This window comes from Lepidochelys kempii, chromosome 4, assembly GCF_965140285.1.
Source record: "Lepidochelys kempii isolate rLepKem1 chromosome 4, rLepKem1.hap1, whole genome shotgun sequence".
Classification (NCBI taxonomy): Eukaryota; Metazoa; Chordata; order Testudines; family Cheloniidae; genus Lepidochelys; species Lepidochelys kempii.
In genome coordinates, this window is record NC_136383.1 from 31,686,179 (window position 1) to 31,699,197 (window position 13,019).

Genomic DNA, 13,019 nt, shown 5'->3' on the forward strand with positions numbered 1-13,019 from the left:
ATTGCATATATCCTGAGGAATGCCATAGCAAATGCTCTTGCCACCTGCAACAGTTAGTCGTTCATTCACAGTCCACTGTCAATGCGGAGTTCATATTCTGGGCTTGATTTTCAAAATTAGGTCTGGGCAATTACATGCCTAATTTGTGCAATTGCCATAGTGACATAAGGAAATTAGATAAGAGGGCATGCAAATGTACAGTTAGTTGTGTAACTACTTTCTGTGCATCCAACTACCTGATTTATGCATCTATTACAATCCTGGTAACGGCATATTCAAATTAGGTGTACAACTGTGTATTATTTTTGTACATATAATTCCATGTACCTACTTTTGAAAGCAGGTCTATAAATCAATGTAACAAACAGTATAAACCCTCCTGATATTACTTCCTCCCACTGTCCATTTTTATCACGACACACATTTCATTGAACTCTACTCTCCAGCATTTGACCTTCACGCACTATCTATTTTTTCTACTCCCAGAGATAACCTACCCCCAGGACATCATTATTTGGATGAGGAAAGGGTAGGAGTTAACCAACCTGCATGTTTCACCAGGGATTTCAAATGGGGGCACATGCATATTAGGAAGCTGTGCAAGTGTTCAAAAAGATAGTTTGGGGTTGAATTTCTTCAGTTTTCAGTGACTTCAGTGAGCTGTTCAGCACTTCTGAAAATCAAAGGATTTTTATTTAGATGCCAGTCACAAGGTGAACTGCTCTGTTTAGAGGGTTTCAAGATCCAGCCCTGATCTTTTTTCTGATTTCTGCCCAGCAAGAAGGAATTTTTGGAATGATGGTCTCTAGGACTAATAAAAGTTGTAGCTTGGCAGCAACACATGCATGAAACAGGAGCAGAGATATAAGAGTTCCCTTCTTCCCAATAAGGGAGACACCATGGAAAACTAAGACCTGTTGTGAATTTTTTTAAAGAGAGAAAGGAAAACCTGAAGAACACAGAAATGGCTTGTGGATTCCTCTCTAAAGAGAACCAGGCAAAGGATCTACCATGCCTTGGAAACCTGTCAGCCCCTCTAATGCCAAAAAACAGAGCAAGGACTAAACAGACCAGGCCAAAGAAAAAGAGAATAGAGAGTAAGCATCTCCATGGCAAGCCAGTTCAATAGCATCTAAATAAGGGATTTAGGATCCTAACTTTAGGCACCCAGGTTTGAAAATTTTGGCTTTTGTTTTTAAAGTTTTGTCTGCATGGGAGTCACTTTTCTATTGGATGCAAAGTTTATTTGACTCTTCCAGAACTTAAAACTTTGGTTCTGAAAAGTTTTAAGTATTTCAAACATGATTCTGAGGCCACTAAGTCCTACTGTGCAAGCAAAGAACAAGATCCTGGGATATAGTAAGAGAGAGAAAAAATGAAATTCAAATACAAAATATAAATGAAGGTTGGAATTGTCTTTGCTTTCGATAAAGCGAATATGGGACAGACCCTGAGGCCAGTTTTTACTGAGTCCTTACTCAGGCAAAATTTCTAATGATGTCATGCAGCTGGGAACAGAGTACGTTGGCTTGGATCGAAATCACATGGCCTGTATAAGCAACTACGTAGAAAGATGTAGGTGACTGAGTTGGCAACTCTATAGTCTCTCTCAGTGTTGAGAATAGAGCAAACTCTTATATGTAGGTCTCTCCCTGTCACAAAACAAGTAGGGCAGAGAAGCCAAATCCTTCAATGAGAGTTTGCTTGAATAAGGGCTGATTTAAAAACTCAGCTGGGACCTCAAGATTTGCCCGAGTATTTGTCTCATAAAATGAGAGGAACAAGAAGACAGATTATGTCTACTGTTGATGGAAAGCCTGTTCTCGCACAATGTACTATATTGAGCCAACTATTGCAAACAGCTCATCTTCTGGTAAAGGTAAAGCTGGGATAATGTAAAATTTAATGACTGTATTGATTAAATGCCACAAAATTGAACCAGGCTAATAGAACACCTTGAGAGAAGGTCTAGAGATCACAAATGAATGAAATTACAAATGCCTCCGATTTCAATAGGTGAGCCATTTTGTATGTACTTTTTATGACTTCTTGAAGAGTAGGATAAAACAAAGTTACTACATTTTTGTCGTACTGAAAGTATTCTGCATCCTTTTGGCATCAGTAATAGGGTCTTACTAAAGGATAACATGAGATGTCACAGAGATGAGTCAATATTCTGTGTTTAGGTGCTTTACTCATTTTCCTGAATGACATGGTGGAAAACATTCAGATGCTCATTAAGTTTCCAGCCATTCCTAAACAGCAACGGATGGTCAAGAAAAGTTTCTACAATATGTCACAGCTGGCTTCACCACAGTCCTGGAAATAACTGACTGAAGTTCTGTACTCTCTGTGGCACCTTTGATAATGAAAGGGATGAAAGAGATCAGGAAGCACTCCCAAAACATCCATATGCATATAGTGAATGAGCCAAGGAATATAATTAATAACTTCTTTGTCACCTATACTGAATTCACACAAGATACTAATGTGCCTTTCAGATGCTGCCACTCATTCAGAGTGAAATCATGTTCAACCAATCTCTAACTGGCTATCTTGAAGGTATACTGAACTGCTGCATTAAATAACTAATTGAATAATTGCACATTATGAAGTTGAAACTTTTCTACTGACTGATGCTTATTAATGTTGTAAGTGACTTTGGCTACTCTTTCCAAATGATCTTAATGGATCCCTTTACAAATGTACCATATCCAGCACAAGAAAGATAAGAGGCAGTTTGAAAGATTCACTGATTGAAATGACCTGTGAGTTTAAAAGTTTACACAAAGATTGCTTTCAAACTTATACCATAAACAGTGTACTTGCTATTTACAGTTGCATACTGTGTTTTATTATACAGCCTGTCACAGTGGACAGGTTCAGAGGAGATTAGCTGAGAAGAATTTGTAGATGAAATGACACATTTAAGGAACAGAAAAGGTTATACCTCATATTTATCACATGATATCCATAAAACAGGAGAATGCCTCGGTGTTGTGTACTTCTCTTCTCCATCAGAGTTACAAGAATGGAAGACATTAAGTGAAGCTTTCTTAGAATTTGGTGGCACAAGAGAAAGCCTCCCCTGCTCTGCTTCTCATATGCCATGAAGAAGCCTATGTGTATCAGTTCGAAGACTACCAGCCAATTCCAAGGGGATTTGTAACACATGCTCCTCAGTCATCTGCATCCTTCTCCATAATATACACTGATGTAGGCCATGTTACTGTAAATTTGATCAAAGGCAATATACATGTACCTTTATTATTTCTTCATTCACCTGACTAGCTCATCCAAGGTAGCTTCCTATGACTTAATGTTCTCTTGATCCTCTCTTGGGGATTTCGTTTTCCACTGATAGTGCCATGCTCCCCTGAGGGTTTGGTCAGGGAATGTAACTTTAAATGGCATCCAATGCTCCATAAGAATCTGTGCATTTTAGATACAATGCCAGTACCTGTCCTACCACTGCTTCCCACCTTTGGATGGCAATGGCTGTCTGCAGGCTCCCCAGTGAAATTCAAAGGCATCTCAAACAATGCCACACACATCCAGGCAGGCTTTTCACCACCAGGGCCCTGGTCTGTTCTATATAGATCCTTATACCATAGTATCTGAACACCTAGAGTTCAGTGTTGAACTGGCTGGGAATTGAACCTGGGCCTCCTATGTGGCAGGTATGAATTCTAACAGTGAACCGTACGTTATTCCAGCAGAAGTCAGCATCACCCCAGAGGCTTAATGCTGGAAAACATCTATTCCACAATATCCAGAACTTCATGCTTCCCCCATTTCTCACATCATTAATCTTTTGTCTCTCTAGTGGACCTATCTACCACCCTCTTTGTGCTGCCATCATCTCCAAAACGATAGTATGTGAAGAGACAAAAGCACAAATAAAGGCTGAAGGTGACTGCTTTCTCATAAGTTTGAAACAGCCGTATACAAAGTGCACTAGGGAATTTTTAGTGTGCTGCAGCAGGGTCCACACAGGCAGTGCACGGCAGGCTGCAGCACTGTAGATTCACACCCCAGCTTGCCGCACACTAAATGTTCAACTAGACATTCCCTGAGAGACATGTTTAAATTAGTTTTAGATTTTTTGGGGTCCAGCTGTCAGCGACAGTCACTGGAGTCTTTGCAGATCACCTGTCGTAGTATAGTATCAATAACCACAAGTCAAAGGGTGCCCGAAAGAGAATTCATTATTGTGGATGGTCCCCTTTAGAAATCTAGAAAAAAAAGAAAAGAAAATTCCTTTCTAGGAACTGAATCCGTACTAGGAGATGTGACTCTGATTTTTTCAACGAGCTTCATCTTTCTTCTCATTAAAATGTATATGTTGCAATGGGAACTATCTCAAAAGTGCTCATTCTGCTAGCCCCCAGAAGGTGTTACCGTAATAAGATCTTCTAGCTTGGTTGGCTCAATCTCAGGTTTTTCAGTGCCCAAAGCCAGTTTTGATAATTGCTCTTAATCTGCTGGCAGTGACCTCCAACTGAACTATATTAAGGACACACTACAAAACAAATGTTATTTCTATACTGACTTTCCAAAGTAGATAGAGACAATCACTAAAAGTGTTTCTTTGTATATATTAAGGTCCCATCTACACTATAAATTTAACCATTCTGAAGGATCCATTTGCAACATGATCTTTCACGACACAGTAAACCATGGTTCTTTCTTACAGAATAGACAGGACCTAACATAATTTCTATCTCCAGGTCCTGCACCTTTCAGTATTAAGACACATAAGCCCACATTTTAAAATAAGCACACATGCACTTGCATGTGTAGGATGTCCAATCAACTCCTCTTATTATTTTCCACAAATGAAAAATGGACACTAAGTTAAAACATTGTGGCACTCGACAACTGTCACTGAGCAAGCTACTGCAAATGTTATACACTTTGAAGGAAAGCCTGGTCCCACTGGTCAAAGGGTGTTTTTACTTTGATGGAGGCAGGATTTCATCCCCTGTATTCAGTGGGGAGAAAATAAAAGCTCTCCATCAGCTGTTCACAGGCCCATGCTGAAAATGGAATATAAGGAAATTCTAAGAGGTTTCATTGTCTGAAAGAATTACCCCTGCCATGAAAGAGAAGCAATCAACTCAGTCAGCTCTCATTCAGAACATTTCAAATCTGCTCACTTTTTATAGTATAATACAGAATGAATCAAACTGAGTTCCAGTATAATTGGCAGCAACTCCCAATGCAACGCCAGGGCTGAACTGACTCCAGGTCTTTTATAATAATTTGCCTAAATATAACAGGCAGACTGGAAGTCAGCAGATAAACCAGTTATTGGTCCACAGATTGTCTGACTGCTTAATGGTAATACTGGATGAAGTATTCTTATTCAAATATTTTGACTTGTCAGTGGAAATTACTAATGAGCAATGAGAGCAAAGACTATTTTTGCTCATAGCTGGTCCTCCACAATTTGTGGATAATGAAGACAGTTCTTTGGCTGTTAGCTTTGCAGGTTCTGTAGGCCATTGTTACTGGCAAATACTAATTAAACTGCAAACAAACATTGATGACAAGCCTCCTGAATTAAATAAAAATGTAAAAAAGACATTATTTTTAAAGGAGTCCAGGTTTTTTTTCCAAAGTAAGCTGACATTTTACTACACATTAAAGTGTAAGGCATATTGTTCATTCATTCATATATAGATGATCAATTTTCTGTGAAGGCCTTCATGTGACAAAATCCTTTTTAAAATAAAAAATGTTTAGGAAGATATAAGTACCACTATACAGATATTATGGTTGTATTTACCTTTATCCCGGGGAGTCCAGGAAGCCCAGGAAGACCTGGTTCACCCTATACAGGAAAATTACATAACATTACAGAACAATATTCATTTATAATTGGTATCCAGAAAACAACCAGGTATACACTGTAGTAGGTATAGTATGAAATCACACACACACACACACACACGATTGCTATTCATTTCAGGGATCACAGATACTCAGGCCAACACAATGTACATTAAAGGGCTTGCTAACCTAGAAGTATGACTAAAATATTTAAACGGAATGCCTAAATTTAGTCTCTTAAACCTACATTTAAGTACCTAAACATTTCCTGTGGATTTAGGAGCCTAACTAGACACACAGGTTGAAAATTCTGGCCAGTATTTTTATCAAAAGAAGAGGGAATAAATAGTATTAATTAAATAATATGAATACTGACATTTACTGCATTTGCAGTAATTCTGCAAAACTGCAATTGCAGATATTTAATTCTATCCCCTATTCAGTTATTGGCTGGATAGGGTGCTGTATAATGTCCAGTTTAGCTACAAATGTGGCTCAAAAATTTAATTTAATTTGTACATTTTCAGGGGGATTACTCAATTACAATTAACTATCATTTTTATAGAACCATCAACACTCTCCACATTTCAGTGTAAATGCACACACACGTACACATCCACAACACCACAAAGTACCATAAGCAAATAAACTAGAACTACTTCTAATAAATACCCTGCTTATTTAGCACTGCAATAAAAAAGAACAAAATACTCTACTTTCAAGAAGAAAATGTGTAACAGGAATTGAAGACTGAACACATTCATTCTGGAATGAAGTTGATATTTTTCTATGGGAGAGAAGGACAAGCACAACATTTACATACATACAATCATCCTAAGAAGTTAGTTGAAATGGTGCTGAAATGATGTCCTCTTAGGAGAAGGAAAACGATGAACACCAAAAATCAAAGGGCATTAGGAATATAATGGATGTAATAATTTTGATTTCAAGGACAAAACAATTAGACAGACAGTAGATTTCTAGCTATCATAGAGAGAGACCTGAACCAAAGCCCAGGATCTGAACATCCCTGAATTATAGGGAAGATCAGGTCCAAACTTTGTAGCTGGTCCCTACCTCTTGAACTAAACTCTAGATTCATCCATTCCTGAACTTTACTGAAATCCAGATCTCAATTTTGTGGTTTGGCCCAGTGCATGGAGATTACAAGCACACACAAATTCCTCAGCTTACATAACCAACTGCACTATATTTTTAGGTAATAATATTAAAACGTACTTGAAGAATTTCTAGCAAATTTACAATCTGCCACAACAAAACCAAAAAAAGAATAGTTGATTTGAAAATTGATTTGCCAAACGAAAGAACTGTGAAACATTTTACGCGGACCCAAGCCCATCTTCCTTGCAGATTTCAGTCATTCCAGAATTTTAACAAATCTTTCTGACTGAAGCTACTGAAAAGGACAATCCACTTTGGAAATTTTAAATGTGAAATACAATAAAGGAATGGAGGACAGGATATCATTTTCAGCAGATTCTATTACCAGTTGATATACTGCCTACCATTGTCTAACAGACACTGAGCCATTACTCCTGTTTAAAGAGTAATTCTCTGAACAGGATGTATTACATTCACTCTTGATATAGTGTTAGCCCAAAAGTTCTACTCCATCTTTTTTTTTCTTTATGAAGAGTCAGATATGCTAGTGAAACAAAGATATTAATACTATAATCTGTCAATTACTTTCATTGACGTGGACATGACATGACTTTTTCTCCTTCTGTTTTAAAATAAGTAAAATTCAGTTCTAAATATAAATGTTTAATCATTATAATTAATAGATCTTTTATTATTATTTTATTTGTGTTGCCATGGCATGCACAGTCCACGATCAGGGCTCGGGACCTCACTGTACTAGGCACTTCACACACATATAACAAAAAGACAGTCCCTTCCTTGGAGAACTCAAATTCTAAGTACACTAACTAAAGTGATTAAACTGTACTCTTCAAGGCAAGATTAAAAATACATTTCAATTACTCGTGTTCTATTATGAAGTTCATTGAAATTGAATGGACAGTATTTTCATTCCTTAACTTTTTTCAAAATATACGTTTGATATGATTTATGAGATTAAATGACTCCAAAGACAAACAAAAGCTGAATACAAACTCCAGTCTATCAAAATAAAGCAGTCAAATATTCTAAGTTGTTATAGAACATATATAATGTACGTGGGCTACATCTATAACGTATATGGCACACCTATCCTTTTTTCATACATTCACACACAGACGTATTTCATTCAGTCATACACAAATATCCTCACATATGAATCAATACATGAATAAATGCACAACATGGACCAAAACTTAATGTCTTTGCTCTGTCCTTTTTATTATTTTATGGTGCACAATGGGAGTTTTTCATGCGTAAAGACTAAGGCTCCAATACTACATTGAGATCTGGAACTTCAGTGGGTTTCCACACATATCTACTCTAGTGAATACTAATAGAGGATCAAATTCTTGGTATTTAATCAGAGAAAACTCCCATTGGGTGCTGTAAAAATAGCTGTACATTCTGAAGGTGTCCTCATAATAGGAAAGAACAAAAGTTTGGGAAATTGACATTTGACACAGTTCATGCCTATATAAACGTTTCTCATTGCTAGTTTTTTTGTGTCTTCATTATATTTACACTCAAATAGTGAATCTCATTTAAAGTGTGATATTTAAATGTAGATTGATATGTATTTATCCATTAATCTGTACATGCGTGGTATATATATAAGAAACGTCAAACCCTCATTTCATACTTATTACTTATTCACGAAAAGCTCACATTGTCTGCAATGGGAGTTTTGCCTGAGTAAGAACTATAGGATTTAGCCCATATTCTCTATTCACAGGGAAGTAAAAATATAAGGCAAAATTACCCTCTGATCCATAATACAGGTCTTTTATTCACTGCAGTTCAGATCTCTATCAGACATTCTGCACTTGTTTTACGTACTGAACTCAGACTGGTGTGACTTGGAGTTCCATGTAGGATGGATTACAGACTACACAACAGAGATCTGCACTTCAGTGAATAAAATACCTTTACTGTGGATCAGAGAGGAGAATTTTTCTCACAGGGTCAAATTTTTAAAGACCAGAAGCAGAAGTCCATATATGTGCATTTGTGCAAGAAACCGGTTAATTGCACAAGCAAACAGATATTTTATGAGCAATAACCTGTTTGTTTTGCACATTCAATTGACAGATATGCTCATGTAAATACAAGTGATTATGAACCTCAGCATCTATTCATTAAAACTTTGGCCCATCTTATTTCAGTGAGAGACTGTTTTTATTTACAGTATTATCTTCACATCAATTTCTTGGTATTACATTTACAGTGATCTCGCAGAGAACATATTTTTGCCTCCAGATTGTAAGGTTTGAAAATAATTATGTGTGTGTGTGTGTGTGTGTGTGTATACACACATAATGAAGGGAAACATATGGGCTAAGTGGCACAATGCATAAATCCACAAGCCTTTTGCCTCTAAAGTACTGAGTTCAAATATGATTTACAGTAGATCACAAGTGAAATATGTCTGTGGTTTCAAAGTAGCCACTAGACCACATCACAAAACAATCACTCACTTTAGTCTGACTGGCAATATATGCTCAAGTGTGGCCTGATGCTGAAACTGGAGGGTGTACTGAGGTCAAGACTGAGGTGCATTGGAAGGGCAGTGTAAAGAAATGTGCACAGTCCCTTCTGGTACAGCAAGGTGCTGAAGTACGTTTAAGGATCATGCCCCAATTCACTCGTAAGTTTAAAAAAAGAGAACTATAAAATACAGAGAGAGAATGAGTATTCAAAATATTATGGGCAATGTAAATGTTTGAGACAAAAGCCTGGCACTTTCTTTCCATAACAACATATGCAACCACACAAAGACAAGCTCATCACTTATAAAACTCTACATTAATGTGAAGTTCGTGGCTACTGGTTATTTATCTATATTACATCTATTATATCAAACCTGATTGCATTGGGCAGTGAGATCAGTATCTTGCTAATAAATCACTGCTAGTTGTTCCCTGCCTGGCAGATAGCAAATGAGAGTATGAATCTAAACATTTAAAGTGCATTCTGTAGTTTATTATCCAAGTAGAACATGCAGTACATGATGCACAATGATTCCACAGGTTAAAACTGCTTTCGCTAGCTCTCCTACTCGAAACTGAGCTTTACTAACAAATTTAATTTGCATATCATAATAGTCGTATAGAGTCTGTTACAAATCATTCCGATTAAAACCTGCCAAGTAGAGAAACTCAGCTGCAATTTTGTCTTTTACTGATTTTAAAAAAATGGTTTCTCAGAGTTCCATATGGCCATAAAAAGGAACTGAGTTTTAGAATATAGCTGGCCTGATATTCCCTATATACAGTATATGATTTTACTTGTCCCCTGACCTGAGTACTGGAAAATCTCCAAAGTGTACCTTGCAGATTAAATTTCCAGTTCTCCTGTTGGGATAGGGGAGAGGTTTCTTACTTTACAAGAGGTGGGGATGGTGAAGGGTTGTTCCCAGGAAACACTGTACACTCCAGAGGGAAGCCAAACTGCTACCCCACACCTCCCAGGATTGTAGTGTTAAAATCCAACCTCTCCTTGGTGTTCTGCTAGCACCTTCAGGCTCCTTGAGGAGAGACACAGTCACAAGCTTTCCCATCTGTGCCTGCATCCTATCCTATCCTCTGAAAAAGGGTCAAAGGCATGGAGGGGGCAGGCAATGCTGCTTGGTGCACCATTCACTTCCTATTGGCAATTTCCTAGGTCAAGAGGGCATCATGCCATATTGAGCAGCTGTTCCCCGCTACACCTCCTCCCAACCAAGGAAGCTCTGGCTGCACAGTGTCCAGTGGAAAGGCTTCTTGGGGGGCAGGGGTGGGGTAGCACGTAGTGGAGCTACTTGCTCCTAACTTTTCAAAGCTTGTGTCCGCTTCTACCAGTTTAGCTCCTCACTACCAGCACAAGTGAGAGAGAACTTCCAGCCCTAGAGTCAATATTTATTTCATCTTAATGAGGTGTAATAACATACTATAATCTGCAGGTCAATATTTAGTCAAACATGCAAGGGTAAGTTGTCAACATTCAGACAGCAGAGCCATTCTTTGTTAGTTTCAGACAGCTGAGATAGTGCAAACTTTCAGTGTGGAAAAAAGTGCCCTGTAGTTATAAGAGTGGGTGGGTTATTCTAATTCTCACTTTGCACTCTAGCCAGTGTCATTCTTATTCAAGTTTTTTTCAAAACTCAAAATTATCATAAACAAAATGTGTATAGACCTTGAGCAATCAGTTAAATTGCACTATCTTGCAATCATTGCTATGACCAAACAAGCAATTTATGTGCAAGACGGAATCTCCAGTACTAATGTTTTGTATAAACAAGATTTGATGGCAAGTCTAATTGTGAGGAAAAAAGGGACTGAATGCTTTCATGTATTACCTTTTGTCCTGGCCGACCAGATTCTCCAGGTTCTCCCTAATTGAAAGATTAAATAAACAAACAAATAAGCAACCACAAGATCAGACAAAGTGAAAAAAAAACCTCAGGGTCGTAGAAGAGGAGAAAAGAGTTGTGGCATGAAGTGACAGGGATTCTGCAAAAAATGACCACTATAAACACAACATTACCTTAATTCCTGCAGCAGAAGATCCAGGATCACCCTGATATAAAATTCACAAGGAAACAATGATCACACTTATTATGTACATATATTTTCAGGAAACTGATAGTTCAGGAAACTAACAAACACAGGCATGATTATCCTGGAACCTTCTCAAAGTACCTCTCAATTACTGTAGCAAGATTAAATATGTCTTGAGACACTGCATACCAATTTGACCATTGACAATAAGTCAGTATTATTCAAAGAGAAACAATTCTGCTTTCAAAGAAATGCAGATGTGGGATTTGCTTTCCATTTATCCAGACAACATAATAACCTATTCACTTGTTTGAAAAGTTTTACAACCAATAATGTAGTTGCTGTAACAAAAAGGAATTTTAAAGAGATGTGTAGTGGGAAGCTAGAGTATAGTGCTATGCCTCTTCATGTTTTGACATCCCCAAGTCTATGACACATTCAAAATTATTTGCCATATCAAAGAGCATCACTGGTCCTTTGGGTCCACAACTACAGATGGCAAGTCTCAGGCCTTAATTGACAAAGCTTTTGTGTTAATGACATTCAACCTCAAAGAATCCAGTGACCCATTAGTTTATCTTGTTTAACATGTCAGACTATCCATCTCTTTTCCATAGATTTTCGCTGTTTTTATCTTGATGCTTTAATGCACTAAATGTTGTAAGTAACAGAATGTCAGATGAGCTGAAATTTATTTGCTCAGGAAAGGTCAGTTCTGATGAAGCAACTAACTTTCAAAGAGGTTCTCCTGTGTTTTGCTCTGAGTGTCTGGGTTTGATAGGACTTGCCCAAAGTCACAGAATCAGCCAGTGGCTACGGCAGAGTGCTTCTGGTTCTCAGTTCTTTACTAGCCTTTGTAGACTTCTGAAAATTCCTGTACTTTCATTTCACTGCACCTTGTCTTCAATGGGACACCAAAGTAAAGTGGAGGAAGCTAAATTATTAAATGCTATTTCTCACTTGAAAAGTTTTGCTAGTCAACTTATTCATGTAAATAGGTCAACCCTGTGAAAACTGTAGAAGTTGTTTACAGAACCTGTATTTGGACAGTTTCCTTATTATTATTATTATGAATTACGATTGATCAAGAAAATTAAGAGATCACTGTGCAGTAAGCTTACCCTGTGTCTTAAAGCAGAATGCTACTGATGCACATACTGAGTAGAATAGCTAATATCTGTAACAGTAACATCTTAATAGATGTTAAGCACAGTATAAATGCTAAGTATTATTATTATAGTCTTGCACTATATAAAACAATAAAATGTAAACTACTAGTATAAAACCACCAGTTTTTGATTAGCTGTCCTGTGGTTCAGTAAAGCTGAATGAAGAGCCGTGGTGATTTATATTTTAAAAGCCTGGTTTCCTTTTCATAGTTATTGTAACTCTCTCTTCAGAGGGCAAAGAGAAAACAAAAGGCCATTTTCTGAAAGGCTGATTCATGTCTGGAAACCTGAGCGGTCTCATTTTGATAGACATGTATGAGTGATATTGCTGTTGTCC

General features: G+C 37.5%; 1 protein-coding gene across 5 annotated transcripts in view; it reads right to left on the minus strand.

The window, feature by feature from the left end:
* Positions 1 to 13,019, minus strand: part of LOC140910300 (uncharacterized) — a 118,584-nt gene that overhangs the window by 61,352 nt on the left and 44,213 nt on the right. For all 5 annotated transcript variants that reach the window (XM_078852458.1, XM_078852455.1, XM_078852456.1 and 2 more), the window contains exons 8-10: positions 11,500 to 11,532; positions 11,312 to 11,347; positions 5,792 to 5,836 (exon numbers count right to left, since the gene is read on the minus strand). In XM_078852458.1, the coding sequence (XP_078708584.1) occupies positions 5,792 to 5,836; positions 11,312 to 11,347; positions 11,500 to 11,532 (114 nt within the window). The remainder of the gene's footprint in view (positions 1 to 5,791; positions 5,837 to 11,311; positions 11,348 to 11,499; positions 11,533 to 13,019) is intronic.